Below are 26,037 nucleotides of genomic sequence, written 5' to 3' on the forward strand. Positions count from 1 at the left end.
GACAACCATAGTGTGAAAAGCACTGCTCTTATAAAACATTCAATGTAAAGTTTTGTTGATTTAAAAAAAGACTGTAATAAGGACTCTGGTTATTGAGGGAAAAGACCCACTGAGGGTACAAGAAAGTCAATGAGCACCTGAATTTTAAAAGGGTGGTTTTTAAAAGCAGAAACTCTGGGCAGCCATATTAAAACAACCCTGGGCAGTTATTTGGGCTTTTATTCCACATTCTGCAGTAAAACAGTAAAAATGGTAGAAGATGTATCTGTCAGGTGGAAATCATTTTGGGGGGTAAAATTTTGGCCAAGGAGCCTTAAGGTTTCTTTTTCTACAGAGGGTAAGAAGACCCCCCCGCCCCCAAATAAATGAATAAATAAAAATAATATAGAAAATAAGGACACCCTTGTAAGGGTTATATCTACATCTTTCCCAGCACTGAGTTAGAATAGAACTTTACTGTCATTATACATACAACAAAATTCGTTCAGAAAAGTCAAGGAGTTCAGTTGAAACTAGCTGTGTGTTTATTATTGAATGCTTTCTAACTTGAGTTTGATAACAGCTGCCTCACCTACATGAGTTTTCTTGTTTATAGAAAATAAAATTGGCTCCTGTCCTGTTGCCTGCATTTAAGGTTATAACTATTAGAAAGCATGTGCTTCACATTTTTGTTGACATATTTGATGTTTTACTAAGCCCAGTCTTTCTTCAATCATAGACAAGTATTTCAGATTGCATAAACTTAACCAAAACCTTTTTCTGCTGTTGGGGTCGCAGTCAAATATTACTGAAAAACCAAAGAATGTCTCAGCTAATGTTTTGCAGTATTTGTTATGGGTCCTTGTTATGTTAATGATAAGCTGAAATCAACTTTGCTGTATATGAAAGGCAAATTTGTTGTATACAGCTAAAAAAAAAAAATTAAAGAATTTTCACTTCTTAATCAGAAGGGGTTGTTAATCAGTTTCAGGTGCTTTGGAGATAATGAAATTAACAACAGGTGTACTGGAGGGGCAACAATGAGACAACTCCCAAAACAGTTATGGAAGCCACTGACATTTCTTCCCTCCTCATCTTTTCTGGCAGTTTTTTAAATATAGTATGATACCTTGGGATTTTGCTTGTAGCTTTTTGTCATGTAAAAGTTGATAACGTGACAACTGATAAAAGTCCATGCCAGAGCATGGACCAAAAATCCTCTTTTTCTCCCACAGAAAACACATCTGCTGAAACTGCTTCAAACTTAACTAATTCTGAAATTTCTCAGCCACGAGCAAATCACAAAATGCAAGACTGAATACAAGAGTCTTTAAGCCCTCACATCATCTGGGGAAAAAAAAATTGGATATTGGATATATGTATCTAAAAACTAAAATATTTTATGTTAACTGGCTTTCCAAATAAACCCATTTATTTAATTCTGCTGTTTTCTTTCCAGCTTTTTACCTGTAGGAGTAATGTTCATGACTGCAAACTGTGCTACTGAGATTGTGGATAAATAGGATTCTATCCTCCAACTGGGAAAGTTCACAACAGTGGTTCTTTGTGGTTAAATTCTGTCAAGATGTGCTGTGTGGCAGGAGCAGGTAGACCCCAAAAGGCAGTACTCACAGGCAGATGTAAATGAAACGTGCTTTACTGAGAGATGATGAATGAATAGTACAGGTCTGGATGGGAGCTGGAACTAACTAACAAACAGGCAGAGTGACACACAGCAGAAGAAACATAAACAACAACACAACAAGGAACAGATGCAGATTGAGCGCTTAAATACACACACTAGCTAATCAGGGAACAGGCAACAGGTGAGGGGCAAAGCTGAACATAATGAACCAGGTGAGACAAAGGGAAGCAAAACTAAACACAAAGCACCAGGAACCAGAGGTGGCAAAAGTACTGACATTCTGTACTTAAGTAGAAGTACAAGTACTTGTGTTAAAAAATACTTTAGTAAAAGTCGAAGTACTGGTTCAACTTCTTTACTTAAGTAAAAGTAAAAAAGTACAGGCTCTGAAATGTACTCAAAGTAAGAAAGTAAAAGTAGTTCTTTGGAGGATGTTTCTACCTGCTATTTTTGTGTAAAACTAACCGAACCTCATTATATATTATTGTAATAATATAAAATAATACATGAGAATAGAAATGTTATTCCAATCTAAATTTTAATTCTAATGAATGCACTCAGCTTGAATCTGTTATGTAGGACACAAACTGTGAAAGGGAATTTAAGCACAGCTCTGTTCTCTGTGTCCTCCATAGTAGAGGGTGACTGTGCCTCCACCTAAACACCAACATGAGGATACTCAGGGGTTACAGTGGGATTCAGAAGGTGGAGGAACCCTAAGATCAGCTGTAGTGACTCTGCATGGGGAGAAGAATCACAGCTTTCTACTGTGAGCTGCAGGCTGTGATCAGCTGACCTGCTGCTGCTGCTCTGAGGTTTACTGCTCTGTGTGGATGAAGTGAATTCACAAAGATGTAACCCAGTATTTCACAGCTATCTGAGCTGATCTCCATCCCCTACACTGACAGCATACAGGCTGTAGAAATGTTGGATTCAGTGAATGAATCTCAGCATCAGCAGCTTTGATTCAGACTCATCTCTGCTGCACTGATGTAACCTGTAACTCTGACCATGAACACAAACACTGTGCACCAACACAGAGCTTTACTGTAGTAAGTACAACAAGCTAACCTATTTATTACACACTAAACTGCAGTATTTTCATAGAATCTTTGAATTACACAAAGTCAGCATACTTCAGTTTATTTTCCAGTCCTTTCCTTTAATTCTAGCCTCTCTTCTTCCTCTCCTGTCCTCTTTCTCCATCTCTGAGTGAACTTCTCTCTCTTTGCTCTCCCTGAAATACAGCAGCTCTTCTTTTAGCTAGCAGACAGACTGTGTGACAAACTGCACACACTTTGTGTGTCTGCTGATATTTGTTGAGCATTTAGAAACGTTGCATTTACCTGCCACACGTTACTCCCTTCATGCTCGCTCCTCTTCAGTAGCGCTAGCTAAGCTGTTTATGTGCCGCAGCGCAACTTACGGACTCGGTCCGGCCCGATTATAGCGCTATAAATGATACATTAATTATATGGGTTTGCGTATTTAATCCCTTTGTACGAGATATGCCCCGGTGATGGAGGATACGCCAGTACGATTGTCTCTTATGTGTTATTATTCCTCCGTTTAGGCTCGGATCGTTTGATGTTTGAGGCGCACTGACCGGAAATAAAAACTTCTCTCTGACGTGTTAAAAAGTAACGAGTCTGTTTGAAAATGTAAGAAGTAGAAAGTACAGATACTTGTGTAAAAATGTAGGGAGTAAAAGTAAGAAGTACTCAGAAAAATAAATACTTAAGTAAAGTACAGATACCTGAAAAATCTACTTAAGTACAGTAACGAAGTATTTGTACTTCGTTACTTCCCACCTCTGCCAGGAACACAGGACTATCAAAGTAAAATAGGAAACACACAGAAACAGGACGAAGACGTAGGGGAGACAGGAACTAAAGGAACTAAACCAAAATTAACAAGACAGGAAACTAAGATGAATAATCAAAACCAAAACAAACTCGGATATAACAAAACTCAGTGGAAACAGAACTAAACACAAAACGCTGGACACACGGCCCAGGACCATGACAAATTCATACTTTTCTTTCCTAGCAACTGCTTGTCAGTAATTAAAAATGGCATAACTAGTATTCATATTGTATTTGTTGTCTTTTTTTTTGGGCTGGTCATCCATGCAGATATAGTTTTACCACTGATCTATGTTTTGTTTCTGAGACAAAACCCCTTTCCCGTCATTAAGGGGTTTCTCTGGCCTAACTCAGGACCCTGCTCATCTCACGCAGGTTTTTATCTCTGTTTAGAAACAATGCACTATCACAGAGATGCTGCTGTTAACGTCTTTGGGGACTGCATTGATATGGGGCTCGTAGAGCAACCGTCGAGAGAAGAACTATCAGAAATTAGTTTTCAGTTTGAAATGAATTTGTTAGTAGTTGGATTCTGTCTGAAGTGAAGTAGACACCTGGACATGTACATTATTTCTTCATGAAAATCTTACTCATAGATCGATGCGTTGTCTGTATTTCGCTGCAAGGCTCTCAGGAGATTAGAGTGTGAAAAGCACAATATTCCTAGTTGCTATGTGAGCTGAATAAAGCTACTCACGTCTTATATCTGCAATATATGTCATTCAGAGACTGGACATCAAAACATGGCATTGAGGATGTCCATTCAGCCTCCAGCAGCAGTAATGAGGTTGTTACACAGGAATCAAAGCCAAATGAACTGCGTGGGGTTGTCCTGTAGCCTCAGCTTAAAGGCCCTGTGCCTCAGTAACATGGACTTCACTGACAAAAAATCTTATGTTGTTGTTAAGTTGTTATTCCATTACGCTTGTTTCTTTCATTTTCAAGGTTCTTTAAAATAATCCTGTTGCTGATGAGTCATTCGATATATTTGGAATCAAACTGATCTAATGTATTTTAATTTGATGAATTTGATGTAGTTCTTAAATATCATTTCTTGTTATTTATTACTTAGATTTCTTTGCCATTTTGTGTTTGTGTATATTTTGCATTGTTTGTTGCAGAATAAAAGGATTTAACCTGGAAAAAATCAGTAACTTGTGTAAACTGGCTGTTAGCAATAATAATAAATAATAATAATCTATAGATTTTAAGAACATTCCCAAATATATGCCTGTTGGCATTTCTTTCTTTCTTTCTGGATGCATTTGTTTCAGCTTTGATGTCATATTTACAGTACCAGTCAAAAGTTTCTAAACTTTTGACTGGTACTGTATGTAGGTAACATCGTAGCTGTCTTGATGTACCATGGGTTTAAACTGTTTTTGTCAGTAAATATCTAGATAAAAATAGAAAATTTTTTGGCTTTTTTTAAGTATTGTTTTCTTATGTTGAAATGTTATTTTGTGACTTTAAAAAGAACATGCAAAATATTTTTTAATCTTTTCAGAAAAAAATTATATTTTGTGTAAACTAAAACCAAACAACTGCATAATTTAAAAAGTCATACCTCAAGGTACATTTAGTCCTTTAGGAGCTTCAGACCACATTACACTGTCCTCATGAGCATACCGACTGACCTTTAACCTTTTGATCTTTCTGTATTTCTTGACCTTTTTTTAGAACTTTACAACCCCACATTAGGTATCATACAAACCCTGTTTTATTTTTTAATTGTATTATATTTTGTCTCCAAACATCATGAAAACATGTTTGAATATAGCTTTATTGACAAATAACAATACAGTAAGTGTAAAATAGTAAATGGCAAATGACTCTGCACTCATCATGTAGATCTGGATGTTATTCTGATTAATTTTATTGTCAGTGAAAGGAGGATAAAAAAGATTTTGATAAAGAGCGTCATATTTATTGTTACAAAATTAAACTCTTTTGGGTTTTTTTGCAAGCCATCTAGTGCAACAAATGTTTGAAAAATCAGTTAGTCGATATAAATCAGATTAAAAAAAACTTACAAATTGTGTTCCCGATTGGAAGCTCATAAAGAAATCCAAATATTGTGCTTCTCTCTCTCTTTCTGTGTGTGTGTGTGTGTGTGTGTGTGTGTGTGTGTGTGTGTGTGTGTGTGTGTGAGAGAGAGAGAGAGAGAGAGAGAGAGAGAGAGAGAGAGAGAGAGAGAGAGATTTGGCACATCAAAAACATGATCCTCATACTGTAGGGTTTCCATATTATCTATTCTTCTAGTGCAGTCATTGAGTCTTCGTTGCCATCTTGTGGTGATAAAGGATACATCGTTCCCAATTGGGCACTTAAGCCACACTTATAATCTGTTGTATGTCTGGATTAGATTGTATGTGAATGCAAATTACCTTTATTTAAAAGAAAACAGAAATATTCTTGTTAAGCAAAAAGTTCCACAAATGATGACAGGTGTACAGTCCAAAAACTGAGACAAAAATGTAAGCTTTACTAAATATTATGGTTTAATTATGTAGTTTGATGTCCCTTTTCTTTATATGGAATAAACCAATTTCTATTGAGACTAAAGAATTACTTTTTGCCAAATGGCGTGCAGGGTTCAGGGTCACCTAATCCAGCCCCAACTATAAGGTTAATCATAATGGAAAAGTTTAAGCCTAATCTTAAAAGCAGAGTGTGTGTTTCCCGAATTCAAACTGGAAGCTGGTTCCATAGTAGAGGGCCCTGATAGCTGAAGGCACTGCCTCCCATTCTACCTCTAAAACTCTAGGAATCACAAGTAAGGCTGCAGTCTAAGAGCAAAGTGCTGTTAGGATAATAAGGTACTATGAGGTCTCTAAGATACGACATGGCCTGATTATTATTATATGTGAGGAGAAGAATTTTAAACTCTGAATTTAACAGGGAGCCAATGAAGAGAAGCTATTATGGGGAAAATATTATAGTCCCTGTCAATACTCTCACTGCAGCGATCTGGATCAACTGAAGGCTTTTCAGGGCACTTTTAGAGCAACTTGATAGTGAAGGTTTACAATAATTCAGACTAGAAGTAATAAATGCATGAGCTAGCCTTTCAGTATCACTCTGAGACAGAATGTTTCTAATTTTAGAGATATTGCACAAATGCAAGAAAGCAGTGCCACATATTTGTTTAAAATGTGCACTGAAGGACATATCCTGATCAAAAATGACCAAAGATTCCTCACAGTGTTACTGCAGACCAAAGTAATACTATCTAAACTAAATGTCTGGTTAGATACCATGTTTCTAAGTTTTTAGGGCCAAGTACAATAACCTCAGTTTTGTCTGAATTTAGAAGTAGGAAATTAAAGTTCATCAAGCCCTTTAATATCTTTAGGACATGCCTGTAGTTTAACTAGTTGATTTCTATCATCGGACTTTATGGATGAATAAAGCTGAGTATCATCTTCATAGCAATGAAAATGTATGCAGTGTTTTCTAATAATTTTGTTTAAGGGAAGCATGTATAATGTAAAAGGTATTAGTCCCAACACAGAACCCTGTGGAACTCCATGACTAACTTTTATGTGTGAGGAAGACTTTCCATTTACATGCACAAATTGGAATCTAGATAGATATGATTCAAACCACTGCAGCACAGCTCCTTTAATACCAATCGTTTGTTCTAATCTCTGTAGTAAAATATTGTGGTCAGCGGTATCGAATGCTGCGCTGAGGTCTAACAGGACAAGCACAGAAATTAGTACAGAGTCAGAGGCCATAAGATTGTAATTCTTAACCTTCAGTAATGTTGCTGCTGTGCTATGATGCACTCTAAATCTGGGCTGAAACTCATCAAATAAACCATTCCTTGGCAAATGATCAGTTAGCTGTTTGAAAACTACTTTTTCAAGAATTTTTGAAATAAAATGAAGGTTAGAAATTGATCTATAATTGGCTAAGACAGATGGATCAAGTAATGGGTGTTTAAGTAACAGTTTAGTTATCTCCACCTTAAAAGCCTCTGGTATGCAGCCTTTTAATAAAGATGGATGAATTATATTTAAAATTGAAGCATTAAGTAATGGTGAAACCTCACTGAGCATTCTTGTAGGAATGGGGCTTAATAGATTGTTTAGAGGAAGATACCGAAGCGAATTCAGAAAGATCAATCGGTGAGAAAGAGTTTAAGTAAATATCAGCGGATTTTAGAGTTGGTACGTACTTAATGGCATATCTGTGGGACTGATGTGAATTTTTTTTTTCTCTAAATTTGTTTGTCTGAAGAAATTCATAAAGTGAAGGCTCTGTTGAACCAAGTATTCCTTTAAGGTTAAAGGAATTCTTGGCTCAACAGAGCTCTGGCTCTTTGTCAGCCTGGCTACAGTGCTGAAAAGAAACCTGGGAGCAGGCACCTTCTCTATGGGAATCGGATTTTTGTGGGGATGGCAGGAGGAGAAAAACTGCACAGACTGTAATTCTGCTTCCTGGTCTCAACCCTGGCTAGTCACATTTTTTTTTTTTGGGGGGGGGGGGGGGTAATAATTTTGGCCAGATTTCTAGAAATGACAGCTGCTCCATCCAAAGTGGGATGGATGCTGTCTCTCCTAACTAGACCAGGTTTTCCCCAGAAACGTTCTCAATTCAAGGAGAACACATGGCTAAACATGCTGCTCCCGATCCAATTGGGGAGGGGCCCAGAGAAAACTACAGAGTCCGACATTGTTTTTGTAAAGTTACACACCAATTCAGTATTAACTTCAGTGACCTCCGATTGATGTAACTGGGTGCTGATGTGAATTATAATTTTACAAAATCTACGTTTATCCTTAACCCGCTGTTTCAGGATGCTTTTAATGTTGCCTGCTCTGGCCCTTGGAAGACAATCAGTAATAGTTGCTGGTGTCTCTAGCTTCACATTTCTCAAAACAGAGTATAACCAGAGTTTGTTCCTCAACAAATTGGTGGTGTACTGGGGGCTTCTCTTTAGGACTACACTTCCTCCTCACAGTCACCTAGCCGGCCTGATTTTCCAGTTGCTCGGGACAATGTGCTGGGGAAAGCTGACGGTGGCTAAGCTACGTTGGCCCTCACTGACTACTGGGGTCTGGCTGGTTATAGGATTATTTTAAATAGTACAAAGCTGGGTCTCCAATTCACTGAGCCTGGCCTCCACAGCTACGAACAAGCTACATTTATTAGAAGTACCATTACCACTAAAAGAGGCTGAGGAATAACTAAACATTTGACACAAAGAATGCTTGACGTTTTCTCTGGGTACACTTCACTTAGATTTTCTATTTTTGAAGTTGCTTTCAACTAAAGTGACATCATTTAAACTAGATATAAAGTCATTTGCCCCTACTTAGAGTAGTCCCAGATATAGCCAATTACACCAACAACAGAAATATTCCACAAAGTTTGATGGTCAGAAACAATCATCCACATTTTTCGTGCCTACTTGACTGTATTTTCATACTTATTCAAGTCCCCCAAATGTTTTTAGTAGAAACATTTTTGATAAATGTTTTCTTTTATCTGTAACACTTTCTTTAACACGATCTTTGACACTTTTTGAAATAGCTTAACAATGATGGGGAAGATTTATTTAAAGCAGGCAAATAAGTAATGAAAGCGGCAATAAAAAGCATTAATATTATCTGTATTTATGGCAAAGTGGGTAAAAGCCCCAATTTATGAAAGAAAGTAGATGAACCTTTACAGCAGAGTTTAGTGAAAATTTTGAAGTGGTAGGTGTTCTTTACACCAAGAGTCAACTAAAAGCTAGAGAGCTTCCACAACACTCAGAAACATGGTCCTCTTTTATATCAGGGAGTCTTTCCTGCACAAAACCTTTGCAGTACTCCAATCGGTTCCCACAGTCACTTTATTTTAGTATCTTGGGCCAATTTTCACAGCTCAGCTTATGCAGATTGTTTGCACTCAAAATTCACTATCACTGATTCATCCTAATTCCCACTTTAGACACTTTTCATTCAGGCTTACATCTCCAGCCCCTCACACAGCTCCTCTTTTGCTCTTTCCAACCTCTCAGTGTTACATCTCAAACCTGGATGCACCTCTTGAGGTCTTTACAGTCGTCTTACTGCGTGTTCTCTTGTTACCACAACCACAATGCAGGCTCCCTTTAATTACTGGCCCGGTTTAGACTTTTATATGTTCTGAGGCTCTGGGGGAGATCTGACATGATCCAGAAGGTCTCATAAGAGGAATAATGCATATTTGTAACCCTATAGATTCAATAAGTTGTGAAAACTGATGGTCTGACTAGTTTCTTCACTGAAACTGTTCATTGGCTAACATCGCAGTCACTCAGATGTATGTTTACAAATGGGAACATCCTTTCCCAACACACATTCAGTAAATCTGATCTTGATGAATAAAAATTAAATAATAGTGTAGAATTAACAGTTTTTATTTTATTAAACTCCCCATTAGCTGCAGCAATGCAAGACCTACTTTGTGTAATATTTTGATTTATTTTTGCCCCTAAAAAATATTGTGATTTGACTGTAAATACATAAAATTTTCAGATATCATATTAGCACTTTTATCAACCCAAAACCTGCCTGTGTAAGACAGAAACCATGAAGGAGCAGCAGGGTTAGTGGGGAGGATGTTATGAATTGCTGTAAAACGTGGCACTCTTGTGCAAGTTAACTTGACTGAAGCAGACAGTCACCTCCATTACAGCAGATTGAAATCTCCACTGGGCCGTGTAAGGGAGTAATGTGTTAGTTATATGGCCTGTGCTGTGATGGATTTATGACCATGCTAACTGCATCAATAATGGCCTTTGGATAAATCTCTCAGTTTTTTTATTTTTATTTTTAACATGAGTATTTCTGTCTTGTGGGGAGGAATATGCATGCACAAATTTATATGTTTTGCATCAAACTCAACTGAAAATAGTTTCAAGGTCATGAAAAGATACAAAAAAAATCCAAACAAACAAACAAAAAAACTCCCAAAACAGAAAAGTGTGACATGTGAGTACTTAAAAGACTCAGAAGCCTCACAGCAGCATTCCGAACAACCTGCAGATGCTCTAAGAAGGTTTTGTTAAGAAAAGTAAACAATGGATTACAATAATGATGAAACAAAGGCGTGAATAATGATTTCAACTTCAGAATGTGAGACAGTGGAAATCAACTTGGCAATGTTTAAGTGATAAAAGCAAGAGCAAACCAGAGATTTAATGTGAGCATCCAGAGTGAAAGCTGAGTCACAGTTTACTCGAAGTTTCCTGATAGAAGCTTTAACAAATGTGGCAAGAGGACCTCGAGTTTCCATCATCTCAGGCACAAATCTGTCAGGGGCGCATGACTCCCCATGTCCAGACTGAGGATTATTTCATTTCACTGTCCTGAAAGAGGCTTATATATGTGCTGGATTATCTGCAACATTAGGTTCTTTACATGTAGCCTATCTTCTGCTCCCTTCCTTCTGTCATATGATTTTAATAACCTGTACTCTTTTTTTGTTTGTTTTTTGTCTGGCAGTGCAAAACAATGACATAACTCATGTGACTTAAACAAACGCTTCTTGTTTAAGTTTGCGCCAGTGGTTGCAGTCATGTGCTGTTTTAAATGTACTGTTCAAGTTCAGGTATTCAGAGTATTGTGAAAAGTAGGCTGTGGAAGCGCCACTGGCTGAAAGAGCCCATCTAGATCAGCCCGGCAGATGCACATCAGTCCAAGCCGCGACGCGTATCTGCTCCGGTCCGAGGCTCGAGGAGCACACAAGCAGAAGGATACGCACCTCCCTCTCCGAGCCCCGACCTCCCGTTTTTCTTCGTAGTTTCTTCTACCTCTTCTTCATGGAGTTTAATAGAAAAACGCTCCTGGCTGCTTTATCCACTGTGCTGGCTAGCTTTAACCCTGGGGAGCCAGTGTAGAGTAAGCGTGCCGGCTGCGCGCGCGCTACAGTTTCATCATCATCAGCTGCGCCAGTTTGGTAACGCACAAGTTATCGAAATAGAGCAAACTTAAGGTTCATAAATGGGATTAAGTTAAAAAAGAAAACAAGTTTAATGTGGCTTTTTATTTATTTATTTATTTATTGGACGACATCAACGTGGACTTCTCGATTTGGATCAAGAGCTGATTTCTGAGGCGGCGGGGCAAAAATGGGTTACCCAACTCCAGCGAGAAGCTGTAAAATAAGGAACCATCATGCTGCTTCCGGCAAATAAACATTTTCCACAGACAGAATTACTATTATTATTATTATTATTGCCATAATAGCCCAGGTTACTACGTATTTTTCAGCAAAGGACAAAACACCGGGAGCATCTGTCACTTTTCACATTCGAGACACTAACGGTCTTTTTTTTTTTTTTAGAGGAGAGTCATTAGAAAGAAGCACCTCAGCATAGGGAAGCAGAAAGGAGATGACTACCGGTACTGTTCTTCTGCTCCTCATTCTCTCTCTAACAAGTGAGTTCTTATCTTTTACATACCCCAAACTTATATGAAGAAAGGCGTTGTTTTGATTAACATGTATGAATATGGAAGTATTTTCTGTGGGAAGTTAGCCAGTCTAACCATTAAGAAGATAACAGACGTCCATGTATATGTTGCTGATCTCTCTCTCTCTCTCTCTCTCTCTCTCTCACACACACACACACACACACACACACACACACACACACACACACACACACACACACACACACACACACACACACACACACACACACACACACTTAGGTAGTGACTAGAAGTTTATTTAATTAGGTCTCGTAGAATTACAGAGGAGATAACTGACCTGATTGATGCCTCAGGTGTCTAATAGCAAACGATAACTCGCTTTAATGGCATCACAAGAGAATCTTATATTAACTTTAATATCGGGGCTAGTCCAAATAATTGGCTTCTAAGTATGAGAAATCTTTAGAAAGATAAATTCAAGGGATACTTTTCTATCTATAATCATTTTATTAGTTCAATATACAGCTCTGCTTACTTATAATAAATGAGAACCATTTTGGTCCTTGTATTTTTTTAATATTCAGAGGAATTTATAAAAGCTAATCCTAAAAAAAATAAACCTCATACTTCTGTAGCTCACTTCAGCTTAATCAGATACAGCAGATGTCTTGTTATTTGTCTGTATATTTATGTTTTCAAAGCTTTGGTTTAGACTTTTAGATATTACCAAAGTCAGGATTTGAACGTCCTCAAACCTCTGCAAATGATAAAATGATATTTTAAAAACTTCTTCACATGACAGAAAAATAATCTTCTTTTGTTTTCTTCATGTAATTAATAAAAAAAATCAAAAATAATATCAGGACCAGTCTTAACTAGTCATTAGTGTAACTGTGTATGTATTTGTATGATTTAAACTTTTCCTTAAGCTGCTACACCCCCCCCCACACACACACACACACACAATATAAAAGGAAAATATTAATAGTAGTTAATAGACTCATAGTAGCTGCAACTCTTAAGTGTTGGGTTTTGTTACTTATTAAACAGTATTTATGTGTGTTTAGATCATGTCTTCCAGAAGGGCACAGCTACATTTATCTGACATAATTTGTCTTTTCTGTGTTTGCATTCTGTAAAATTGGACTCATACTGTTCACAGGAGCTCTGTGTTTCATGAAAAGAGGAGGATTTGATGTGTGTTTGTGTTTCTGAGTGCTGGAATCTAAAGCAACCACAATGACACGCCTTGCAAGAACTTCCTCGGAGAGTGTGGGTGGTGTTCATACTCTTAAAATACCCATACATAAAAGCAGATGTGCCCTTGAATAATTGAATAAGAGGTCTGTTTTATCTACCACCAAGAAAGCACCATCTTCTGTCTTTTAGGCAAAATGTGGATGTCTCGCTGTCCTCAAAGAAGAGCTTCCTTTCACTTACCTGACCTTGATTTCAGTGGTTGTTTCACAGAGTGGTGTATCCTACACCCGTGAAACTGGCTTAGTTTGTAGGTTAGAGTTAATGCTTTTTAATTAAAATGAATTAAGAAACCAAAAGCCTCAGTCATGAATGTGCAAATTTTCTCTAAGAAAACAGGACTCTGACAAATATCAGCTATGGCAGGCAACATCCATCAAGGCGAGGACACCCTGGAATTGAGCTTTAAATGATTTAAAGGCTGAAATACACCTAGAAGCGGCATATCACTTCTCTGTGTCTTCCACCATGTTGTTGTGAGTGGTTGCATTTCTCTGAAGGCCTGAAGAACTGACTTGGTCTTGTACTATGTAATGATATGTGGCACCAGTCTTCAGTAACAACGTTGATCTTTTAATCTTAATGAGTCTACAAATTACTGGAAGCTAAACTGTACTTGATATAAAAGATATCGACAAGGGACAACTTTATTTTCAATCCACATGCCCTGGGCTATGCTGACTGTGCCTTTTTTGTGTGCCTTTCTTAAAGGCAGTGAACCAAAACATCACCAATTTTACACATCTGTGTATGTTTAAAGCTTTTGAGATCTGTAGAGAAAGTTTGATCATTTTTTTTTTTTGCCTCAATAAGGAGCTGTGTAGAATCTAAGGCTGGGATTGTATAGCTTGTGCATGCAGACACAGACAGCTGCATAATATTTGTTGAATAGTTGTCCTTATTACACTATTTCCAAGCTGGCATGGAGTCTCCTTGTAGGACGCATCCATACTGGGTACCCTTTTAGTGAAGTAGCACACGGACATTCACAGGGAGCCTCATATTTATTATGAATTATGAAATTTAAGACACTGGAACCCCCTTTAAGTAAAACCTTGTATACTTGTGAATCTGAAAACTATTACACTAGCATAGTCTGCTTCCTAAAGTCATGAGTCAGCCCCATTTGCATCTGATCAGATATTTGAAATTTTTTAAAAGGAAAAACACTAGAATCTGGAGTTGCAAAGAAGTGAGTTTCTTGCTCCTTAATAGGTTTGAGGCTTTAAGTCTAATATCACACTCTTGAGCTTGTAGTCAAACTGCACTGTGTGTAATTTGACTGGCATGTTTTGATAGGGAGGTAAAACAGCTTGAATAACACAGAACATCTCTATTTCTTCAGTTTGAGTGGCAGTTTAAAGTACAGTCCAAAATTGTTGGAGTATTCTACTAAATACAGACGCTGTTATCTTAGTCTTATTATCCCAGGAATTGATCATGCATGCATGAAAAAGCATGTTGCCCACTAAATCCTACCAGAAACTCCAGGAAGTTAATGATCCTGGCGAGACCCCATCCACGGAGAGCCTGTTCACTTCCTACTTATGTCATTATACTGAAATTGGCTGCAATTTGCCTAGAGAGTGCTCACGAGTTCCTCAGCTAATTGGATTGAATGAAGCTAAATCACTAAAGATGATTTTCACCTGTGTCTGGACAAAAAGCCCAAATTCTGTTAGAGTTTTTGCAAATATAATTTTGATTCTGTCTGAATTGAAATTAAACAACAATTATTTCCTTTTGGTTTTCTTACGCGGAAACCAATTTTGCCTATTTGCGTTCTGCTAATGTGTACTGAATTGTTGGTTAAGAATTTACAAGTCATCCTACCTTAATGGCTCCCGTTGGTGGTTGATTATAGCTGCTATCAGGTGGCTACTGCAAGAAATTCTCTGCTTCTTGTTAGAAGCATGAAATCAAAATGTCATTGGCATAAAGTGGCTCATGATGTATGACATCTCCAGTACTTACAGAGAGGTATTTCATTGCAAACATGTAAAAAAATCTGAAAATTGTGCTCTCTCACTTGGTAGAGGTTCAAAGAGTGGGAGTTTGGCATTTTTTAAATATTCACAAAGCAGTCAGGAAATAATTTGTAAAGCATAAGCAACATGAGCTTCAGAGGTGCTGACACATTTTGTTAACATCTAGATAAAACCAAAGCTGTTTCTCCTTGTAGCTAACGCTAACCTAAGCTAACTAACCTTTTGCTCAAGCTTCATATTTTTTGCTGAGATGGAGAGTGTAGTAACTATTAAAGCAATTAAATAAATATTAACATATTTACTACTTTATTTCCTGTTAAAATCCTATTCAAATCTCCTGTTAATACTCAGACCTTATTATCCCCTTGCTTTATATTTACATCCAATATTTATTCTCATATGTCTACTTTAATGACCCTAATTTGCTTGGCATAATCTAAACATTGCCGCACATGTTCCTACACTTAACACAGGCTATTGAGCTGTACCGAGGCCACTTCAGAAGAAATGTAAATGTGATTAACTGCTTTTGCTTTCATTTTAACAAATAGTGTTCCTCTTACAGAAAGAGATACTTGAGGTTCTTACTTGATAGCAGACCATTTATCCTCTGAAGTTAAAATAAACTGAGAGCTAAAGATTTTTCATTTTGTTCTAATAGACTCACTTGTCTCTCTTCAGCTGAAACCACTGATGTTCACTCTGACATGAACACTTAAAACAGCAGGGTGCAGCTATTAAAAATAAAAAGAACATCTATGCTCACTCAGCCTTCACTGTATGTAATCTTGCAAAAACAGACAACTCGTGTGTCACAGGGAGGGAAGCGGTCCAGATAGCAAATCCTCACTGTTCTGTTGTCAGTTTGTTTGACAATGTGGATATAATGGCATCTGGAGCATTTTGCTTCTGATTTATTCATACGATTACTTTTATATAACCAATAATTTAAGGCTCAGGAAACATAAAACTTCAGGGGTTGTCTCACCGGGATGAATGCATGACTGGAGTCTTGTGTGTTTCTGTCCTCTAAAATCCTGCAGTAAAGCATCAGACTGCAAGATGTGCACCCAAACACACACTCACACTTAACTGAAAACACGTGATTCAGCCTTGATGCCCTTTGGTAAATTTACTTTGTTAACAGACATCGTTTTCATTAAAAAGACACTCGCACACACAGGATGCACAGACACACTAAGTGTCCGATCAGTGGTTGTGGATTGCCACAGGACAAACACATGGCATTTATGAATGACATTAATTATTGGCTGTGCCTTTTCAGGCGATGAACCACAGAACCCTGTCTGCAGTATTAAGATTTTAAACAGATTCATTTGAATGTTGGGAGCACTTTTGATGAATCTCATTTCTTTCTGTATTCTGTATTTTGTCTGTAGGTAGCCAGGCAGAGAATGCAGAGGAGCGCCTGGTGAACTACCTGTTAAGTCCAGAGCGCTACAATAAACTGATCAGGCCAGCTGTCAATAAAAGCCAACAGGTCACCATCTCCATACAGGTGTCTTTGTCTCAGCTCATCAGCGTGGTGAGTACATACAAACAAGCTACATCAAAATAAGACTTGTGACCATTTTATTCAATGTAACCAAACTCCATTATTAGCAGTTATTATAATATTTGCATATGACTTAAGTCAAGTTTTAATACAGGCCATAGCAGGATTTACAATAGTGAGATGAATGGGAAAGATTCACATATCTATGACATATGTGACTGTCACTGGACAACTCACACAGCTGCAGAGTTGTATCCAGTGCATCCATTAAATTTGATCTTCTTCACACTGAACTGTGCTTTAACTCATATACAGCATCTATGTTGCCAACAACTTTCTGTGCAAGTCAGAGACTTATAATTATGATAAGTGTGTTGTGACATATATGATAATGCATGAATAAAAATTTCACACTGCATGTAGGCTGATTAGCCCTCTTATCAAAATATTCTTAGACAGGCTTTAAATTAACCATAAAGCAAGCCATATTATTAGTCAGATTATACACTAAATGCTTGAAAAGGCAGCAAACACGGTCGAGAAATCCAGTTCAGTGTTGCAAATTAGATGCGGTGATGCAAACAGTTTAGTGGCTATAATTGCCTACGTCTGCACCCGCCTGTCACTCAGATAAGCCTAAGAATGCTAACCAAATAATACAGATATCATGAAGAGAGAAATTAGATCAAAATTCCAGACTGTAAACATATTTGTTTATGTTTTAAAGTGACGTCATCATATTAGTTACAGCATCATCTATATTAGTTAATGGAAGTTTGTGACATCATATGTTCCCACACATTGCCTCAGCAACCTTCCTTCACAGCAGAACAATCCACACAGGTGTTGCTAATCACATAAGTAATAAAGCCTCGGTTCTATTTATGTGTATAAATAAATAATAAACCATGACGGTGAGACCACGAGTCACTACACACGCAATACCAGGACTCTGACCCTGAAGCAGCTAAATAAAATTCAGCCATCATTCCTCCTTTTATTTACACCTGTGACATCCTCCATGAAAAAAGGATTATTCTTAACTGCGTGTTGAAATTGGCTACAGCGCCTGTGCGGATGTGCAGTCCTCTGTCTCTTATGCCCTTGTTCTATCAGTAAAGTTCAGTTTAAACACTGAACTGGGCTGTTCAGTGTTACATAAGTTTTTATAATTATTATGTGATGACTGTGTAAACGTTTAATGCTTTAATGGTCCATTGGTCTCCTCTAAGAAGCGAAATAGCCACATAAATATTAAAAAAAGATTTGAATTAATTTCACATTATAATGTAATAATAATAACTTCATAATAATTCATGATACTGTCACAGTTCAGAGCTTTGCAGGTTGTAGAATAGAAGTGGCAACTATAAATTGCTTGTAAGTGTGAATTACTCTGAATCAGTTTATCTGTCTCTTTGAGTTAGCCCTGTGAGAGGCGGGTGATGTTTTGTGGCTAAAATGTTTTGTGTTTCTTGTCTACAATCTATTGGTTTTACCATTTGCATATATTACACTTGGATTGTTAAAGCACTTGAGGTTAATTTATGGGTTTGACCTTTACTCAAAACAAAACAAACATTATTATTATCTAGTTTTAATAGCTGACTGATATTTGCTTTCAGAATGAGAGAGAACAGATAATGACGACCAACCTGTGGCTGTGTCAGGTACCTTCAGTCTTTTCTCTGCTGCCCAGTGCTTGCACAGTACCTTGTATGGTCAGTGTTTTGGTGTTTTGGAATTAATGGCACATGTTTCTCTGCAGGAATGGAACGACTACAGGTTGAGATGGGACCCTGAAAAATATGAAGGTATCAAGAAATTGCGAATACCCTCCAAACTTATCTGGCTTCCTGATATAGTGCTCTACAACAAGTGAGTATGCACATTTGATCCCAACAAAGAGAAGATCTACCTGCTTTTATAAATTACATTCATGTGATTTAGATGTTTTAATATTTCACTGTTTTAAAATCAGTTTAAAGCAGGAAAACATGAATTCCTCTGGAGGTTTTATACTAATGGTATAAAATTTTTCATTCTCACTATTATGAGGTGTTCATTACTTCATTACTTTCATTACTGCTCATGTTTTACAAGTTGCTGCTAAAATGCAGATATATTTCAATGGGAGATGTGTAATTAACAATTTCTCCATTGCCTTTTTTTTTCTCCAGTTTTCCCAAACCAATTTCTGATTTTGATTATTTATTTATTATTATTATTATTATTATTATTATTATTATTATTATTATTATTATTATTATTATTAAGTGTGTCCAAACCTTTGAGACACAAATCTCAATTCTTTTGATTTTAATATTCATGATCCTCCTGTGAATGCGATGCTACATTCTCCGTTTGCTTCATGTGTCACATTCAACGTATATTGCCTATATGTAAGTTAATGGTCACCAAAGTTTATATCTGTGACAGGATTTTGTTTGAGTCACCTCTAAATACAGAATGAGGAATTTGAAAAAGTGTAACTAGAAGTGGGATAAAGTGTTAAGCAAATACTTCCAGTGTTGATTATAACACTATCAGATCCTAATGACCTGTACTCTACTCAATCATTGAATTCTTCTACCACATGCAGATGAATGGTAGACCAGTTTAATGATTGAGTAGAGTACAGGTTATAGATATCTTGATTAGAGGCCGGCTGATATTATCTGCTGATATTTGCTATTTGTTGGTATATCAACAAATATGCTCCACAACGTGTTACGAGAGTTGATAGTTTGGCCACCAGAGGGCGTTGTCCAGCTTCCCAGTTTAAAACAGGTGTTTGAAAAGCCACAAACACAAAAACCATCTGAGCCTAACAGAGTCGGGAAGAGACGAATCCACGACTTGCTGTGACAATAAAACTCATTTATCTTTAACCTTGATTGCTGTATTATCTTTCTAAGAACTCATAAATAACTACACATAACACATGTAGGAAAATCTGTTTGTTTTGTGTGCCTGAAAGAAAAAAAAATATTGTTCCATATATTGGTTTGAAAATCACCAAATAGCTGTATTGGTATTGGTCCTAAAAAATCCTATATTGGTCAGACTCTAATCTTGATGTGCTTTCCTCTACATTTGGATCCTTACTCTCTTTAATCCTTTATCCCCAAACCTGTCACAGTGCTGACGGCGTGTACGAGGTGTCCTTCTATTGCAATGCTGTGGTCTCAAACACAGGGGACATCTTCTGGCTCCCTCCGGCAATCTACAAGTCGGCCTGTGCCATCGAGGTGCAGAACTTCCCTTTTGACCAACAGAACTGCACTCTCAAGTTCCGCTCTTGGACCTACGACCACACAGAATTAGACCTTATCCTCACCAGTGATTTCGCCAGCCGTGATGACTTTACCCCAAGCGGAGAGTGGGACATTGTCTCACTTCCGGCACGGAAAAACGAGGACCCCAAAGACATCACCTACCTGGACATCACCTATGATTTTGTCATCAAGAGGAAGCCTCTTTTTTATACCATCAATCTGATCATCCCCTGTGTGCTGATCACATCATTGGCCATCCTGGTGTTCTACCTGCCATCAGACTGTAGGGAGAAGATGACGCTATGCATCTCAGTGCTGCTGGCACTCACTGTGTTCCTGCTGCTCATATCAAAGATAGTGCCACCTACCTCTCTAGCAGTGCCACTCATAGGTTAGTCATGTTCATGTTTGTTTGGTTGTCTACAGACAATTAATTTATTTGTTAAATTCAAAGAACAACAAACAAACATTTTGCAGGGTAACTCTGTGTTTTATGATGTTAAATTCTTTGAATCATGGATTGAGGCCATTTATTTAACAACTGAGAGAACTAGACCTGTTTTGAAATAGGTTTATGTAAATGATGGGTCTTCATATTTCATTTTTTAATCTATATGATTTGTAAATGTGTTTTATGATAAGTTAGTCCTTTTTCTGCTTGGCCCCCACTTAATTTTTTACTTGTGCTGCTTACAACCTCAGCACAAAGTCAACACAAGGAAATTAAAAATGTAGGTGTAAAATATTGTAGCAGCCTGAAGAAGCGGCTGCTCAGATTATGGACAGTTTCACTCTGGTGAGCACAATGGGAATATAAATGTTTAGGCTCAAATCATTCATTTTGTAGTTTTATATATGAACCTGCAATATATTTTACATTATTATACTGCTTTTGAAAAATACAGTAGGAACACTAATAAAACAAGAGGAGGGAAACCAAAGAGCTGAAAATGTTTTACTACAAATTCACTCTAGCACAGGACTACATTGCTCAAAAAAAGGGGGAACCCTTAATCATCACAGTATAACACAACATCAGTGAAATTTCAGAGATATCAGTCTATTGTGATTTTATCATTTTGGATTTTTTATTTTTTTATTTTATTTCTTTAGTTTTAGTTTTTCTTAAATTTTATTTGATGCACTTTTATCCTAATTGTAAGCCATTTTAAATTTTAATATATTTCTTTCATGTTTATTGTAGCCCTTTAAGACCTATAATAGAACAAGTCTGTCAAACCATATCTTTACATTTATACATGCTGTAGTACCATATTGTGGAATATTTCAACTCACTATACATCAATAGAATCTCCAGAGCCCTAATTATAGTAATATGTATGAAGAAAATCCATAGTAACTACAGAAAGTAGCTAAAAAGTGCGCTAACCCACAAAGAAATTGAAAAACGTTTTTTGTATCTACGTACTATGCTAGATGCAGAAGTGCCATAGCTATACATGCTAATGAACACGATAAAGCTCATGGGGTACGTTTTGTTGTTAGAGCTTTGTACACGATTTTTGCAAACATGTTAGAAGAAGGATACAGTGCTCTGGGTCACGCTGAATGCATGACATGTAAGTGTAAATCCTCTGGTTTTATATGCAAAAAGAATTATTGCTTTATCTTATGTGGTTGCAATTCTACCAGCATTTCAAAGTATTTAGCAGATGGGCACGCTGGCTGACTTAGTCCGGAACATTGCTCTCTCCTTATCGCTCCTGACTGATTTTTCTGTAGTTTTGTTTTTGCTAGTGTCCTTGTAACTACTGGTAAGATGAGATGGTACCAGGTTGCACAGGTAGTCCAGCTCCTCCAGCACATCCACACGTGCAAGACAGAGCGAACTTTCTTGCTACAAAATGGTTTCTGCTTCCTAAGTGGACAGATTGATATCCCTGTAGTTTAACTGAGTTTGTTTTACACTGTGATGATCAAATGTTCCCTTTTTTACAATTTTATTTTATTTTTGAGCCGTGTATATTTAACTTTTACAATAAGAAACTGTTGTTATAGATTATGGTAAGTACTGTACTCAATTGTAATTTGACAGGAAAGATGAATATTTACATCTTTTCTTGAAAATTTCAGGTAATGTGTGGTATATGACAGCATCTCATCCAGCATCTCATCCTTTCTCTGTATCTCATTCTGTTAAAGGTAAATACTTGATGTTCACCATGGTGCTGGTCACATTCTCGATTGTAAGCACTGTCTGCGTTCTCAACGTGCACCATCGCTCACCTTCCACTCACTTCATGCCTGACTGGGTCAAACGGCTCTTCTTAGTCCGCCTACCTACCTTCCTCCTCATGAGGCGTCCAGGCTCTTCCAATGTTCGTGATAAACTCCGCCAGAAGTACGCCAATAAGAGTATCATCTCTAAAACTAACACCCAAAGCAGCACAGACAAAAGGCAGCACTCCAACATCAGACTTGGTGGGATCCGAACTGATGCCGACTCTTTCTACATGAATGAGGATTTGGCGCACAAGTGTTGCTGGACGGCTAGTGAAATTCCAGAGGGTGGTGGCGGTTTTTCAGACTTTCAGAGGCCTTTGGCCAATCAATTAGATGCTGATTTGGAGGAGGCAGTGGATGGAGTGAGATACATAGCTGAACACATGAAGACAGAAGATGACGATGAAGGGGTAAGGAGATAAAATAGAAAAAAATCAACAGAATAGTAAATATATTCCTATAATAATGGTAATACAGCTTGATAATAATGTGGTAATAGTGGGGTAACAAACTGGAAACAAAAAGATAATGTGGAAATTTACAAGTTATTACCATCCAAATACCAAAGTAATTACAGGTAATAACAAGTAATATTATGTAGCAACAGCAGTTACAACTGAGTTATAGTCCACTAAACTTTATGCAATTGGGTAATAAGTACCCCAAAACTGGGGACAATACTGTGGAAACAAAGATATGCCCCAGAGGCTAAACCAATTAGTAATAGTAGCTTAATAATGTGGTAACAATATGGTAACCTGCTAGCAATAAGAAGGTAATGTCTAAGCATTTGACTTTTCACAAATTGTAATAACCACATAATTATAAGTTAATATTGACTGATGTAATAACATATTAGGATAGTGCTACCGTATTATAAGGCTTGAATTACTCGTACCTTAGGTTCCCAGCATTCTGCTTTGCTTAATAATGTGAATATTACACTAAATGCTCTGGCTTATTAAATGGAAACATTTATGGAAGTGGGGCTGCAAAATGCCAAACTGACCCATTCCCTGGCCCGAAGGCGCAGGGACGCAACCCTCTCATCCACCGATGAAAACCCCAACGTACAGGCAGTAAGCCGAGGGGATACAAGAACACCCACCCCAGCTCGCCACTTCTCACTGAGGGCAACTCCAGACTTATTATCCAATTACATACATTTCAGTGGAATATTAATGTAATATTAGTTCAGTTATATTACCTGGTTATTACTTTGGTAATTGGTGGTAATAACTTGTAAATCTCCACATTATTACCTTTTTGTTTCCAGCTTGCTACCCCACTATTACCACATTATTACTGAGCTGTAATAAAAAGTGCTACCAATATATTATTGGACAGACAGAACGAGGAAGGAAAAGTCCTATAAAAGCAGATTATGGAGATGGATGATGTTAGACATGCAACAAGGTGGAATGAGAAGATTATGAGGGCAAAACAAAATACGGGGCAAGCCACATCTCAAACCGTTAAGGTTTGGCTTCTGTTCTTCTGTGATACAATTCCAGTCTGTCAGCTTCCTATTTTATTACAAAATTGTCAGATATCATCAGAAAGCTTTTGCGTAAAACACGTACTGACTGAAAGTACTAACCCCAACCTAAACCTCAGCTCTCAGACTTAATGAATATTAAAAACATGCTTTGCATCTGTAATTGCTTATGGCACATTTTTCACTAAGTTGCTGCTTTTCCTCTCAGTATCAGCCATCTGCAGCACAGTTAAAAATATACTCTAATATGCCCTGGGTTTCCTAAAAATGTTTTAAACCATAGCAGCAGTTGATAAAACTGCTTCTGATTATCGGTACTCTTTCCGAATGGAATGAAGCTGACCGTCTGCTAATCCTTACACTGTTTAATTGCTATTCCCCCAAATCACTGCAGGGGACAGGAGTTTACAAAGGCTGAATTCCAAAAGGTGGATTAACAAGCTCGTTTTCTTTTTGCCCAAAGAGATGAATCTTGAACCCTAATCATAAAAGTCTGAATCTGTTGGTGTGGTTCCAGATCATAGAAGACTGGAAGTACGTAGCAATGGTGATAGACCGTCTGTTCCTGTGGATCTTCATCTTGGTGTGTGTGGTGGGAACTCTGGGACTTTTCATGCAGCCCCTGTTCCAGAGCTATAACACGCCCACTGCTGATGACACAGAGTGAGTCATCTGCACTGTGAAATGCACATTAACATACACAACAGCACATGTTATTTAAAAGTCTAAAAATAAAAGAAACATGCAGTTTCCTTTACACATCTTAAATGTCCCATTCCTCTGCAAAAAATGGAACGTAGTAGATAGAACGTTTTTAGTAGTAGTGTGACATAAATTTTTCTATCCTGCTCTGTTGTCTTCAGAACAGGATGAGGAAGTGTGTTTGATGTATAATTGTTTGGTAGTTTTCACAAAGCCAAGATTTGCTGGAAAAAAGTCAGTTGCATTTCTTCTTGACATTTCTACTGTGCCCTACACACACACACACACGTGCACACACACTTACTGTGTTTTTCTTCCTGTAGGTATGGAGATTTCTAGGTTTTCTCTGACTGCAACTTTGCTATGATCTGCTCCTGTTGGTTGAATCTGACACAAAACCATCCAGTGATGGACTTCAAATGAAGACAGAATCAAACCAGTTGCTAAATGAATGGCTCGGTGTGTCTCCACCTTCATCAAAGAAACTCCAGCCTCATCAAAACCATGACATCGCTGAGCAGATTCTGTCAAGATGATGAAGACAGTGTCTGTGCACAGTTCTTGCAGAAAATTGTATAATGTAAAAAAGCAAAAACACAAAACTGAGGAAGAATATTAATGATTTGCAGTCTGTGTTTCATTTTAAGCTCACTGCACTGCTGATGAAAGTGTTTGAGGTTTTATCTGTCTGTGCAGCGGAGAGTGACTGTTTCCTTCCATGTTGCAGCTCCAATGAAGCCTGCTCTCCTCTCCAGCATCGTTGATATGAAAATTACACGTACATTTACAATAGTAGTACAAAAGTGGAATATAATTTCTTTTTTCTCTACACCAAGATTTACTGTAACAAGGGGGAGGATTTTGTTCTATCCACCGTTTGTCTTTGTGAAAGTATTAATGCACCACTTCTCTTTCTGCCTTTTCTTGTTCTGCTTCAGAGGATTGTGCTTTGTTTCCACAACCCACCTCCCAAGTAGTGTTGTAACTCTAATGCATCGTCTTATTTTGAAAAATGCCTGCTCTGCTCTTGGTTTCTCTCACTGTTTTTCTCACATGCTTGGGTATTCTCTCCTTGTCTGTCTTTTTATTCCACAATCACAAGGCCTGTCAGAAGAAAAGGAATAGTTTGGGAAAAACTGAAAAAAAAATGACATAAATATTGATAGAAGTCTTGAAAATATAGATGAAATTTCAAATAGATGTGACAGACTTGATTCGGTGCAGTACACATCACACATCTTACTGTATATGAAAAAAGAAGATGAATTCCAGCTCTGTGTCTGTGTCCTTCTCCAACAGCTCATTTCCAGCCATCACTTTTACAACTGCCTTAAACTGTTGTTGGATATCAGAAGGTTAAAAAACTGTAGCCGCACCATGTCACATGTTAATGATCTGACACTGACTGTATTCAAATACAATATGTTGAATAAAAAGCTGTGAACTTTGGATTGACCAGTGCTGCTTCCTCAGTCATTTGGATAATCTCATGTAGCAAACATTTTGAAATGTGATGAATAGAAAACTACAACACTTCCAGTTGAATTATATAAGTTTCAAAATGGTGCTGTCAGTTACAGAAAAAAAAAGGCAATTGGTGGTCCATGGATTTTTGTGACTTTGCCATTAGACAGCTTTTCCACCTGAGCCCTGT

At 37.5% G+C, this 26,037-nt stretch overlaps 1 protein-coding gene across 4 annotated transcripts; it reads left to right on the forward strand.

Annotated features, from left to right (window-relative positions):
* Window positions 1-11,299: 11,299 nt before the first annotated feature.
* LOC115783692 (neuronal acetylcholine receptor subunit beta-2-like) lies at window positions 11,300-25,781 on the forward strand. Of its 4 annotated transcripts, none has more exons than XM_030734642.1 (9): window positions 11,300-11,624; window positions 11,812-11,906; window positions 16,546-16,691; window positions 18,287-18,331; window positions 18,430-18,539; window positions 19,804-20,330; window positions 22,103-22,593; window positions 24,199-24,344; window positions 24,707-25,781. In XM_030734642.1, the coding sequence occupies exons 2-9, from the start codon at window positions 11,861-11,863 to the stop codon at window positions 24,720-24,722; spliced, it is 1,527 nt and encodes a 508-aa protein (XP_030590502.1). In that variant the 5' UTR covers window positions 11,300-11,624; window positions 11,812-11,860; the 3' UTR covers window positions 24,723-25,781. The 4 variants fall into 4 exon arrangements, with proteins under 4 accessions (XP_030590502.1, XP_030590509.1, XP_030590522.1 ...); XM_030734655.1 differs by having other exon boundaries at window positions 11,301-11,424; XM_030734649.1 differs by having other exon boundaries at window positions 11,300-11,906.
* The last annotated feature ends 256 nt before the right edge of the window (window positions 25,782-26,037 follow it).

The sequence above is a fragment of the Archocentrus centrarchus genome, chromosome 1 (assembly GCF_007364275.1).
Source record: "Archocentrus centrarchus isolate MPI-CPG fArcCen1 chromosome 1, fArcCen1, whole genome shotgun sequence".
Taxonomy (NCBI): Eukaryota; Metazoa; Chordata; class Actinopteri; order Cichliformes; family Cichlidae; genus Archocentrus; species Archocentrus centrarchus.

Bases quoted from the DNA above. Each gene is read 5' to 3' on its own strand.
- LOC115783692 (XM_030734649.1), top strand. From the start codon at position 11,861: ATGACTACCGGTACTGTTCTTCTGCTCCTCATTCTCTCTCTAACAA. The intron at 20,331-22,102 runs GTTAGTCATGTT...ATTCTGTTAAAG, and splicing joins TCTAGCAGTGCCACTCATAG to GTAAATACTTGATGTTCACC. The intron at 22,594-24,198 runs GTAAGGAGATAA...GTGTGGTTCCAG, and splicing joins CAGAAGATGACGATGAAGGG to ATCATAGAAGACTGGAAGTA.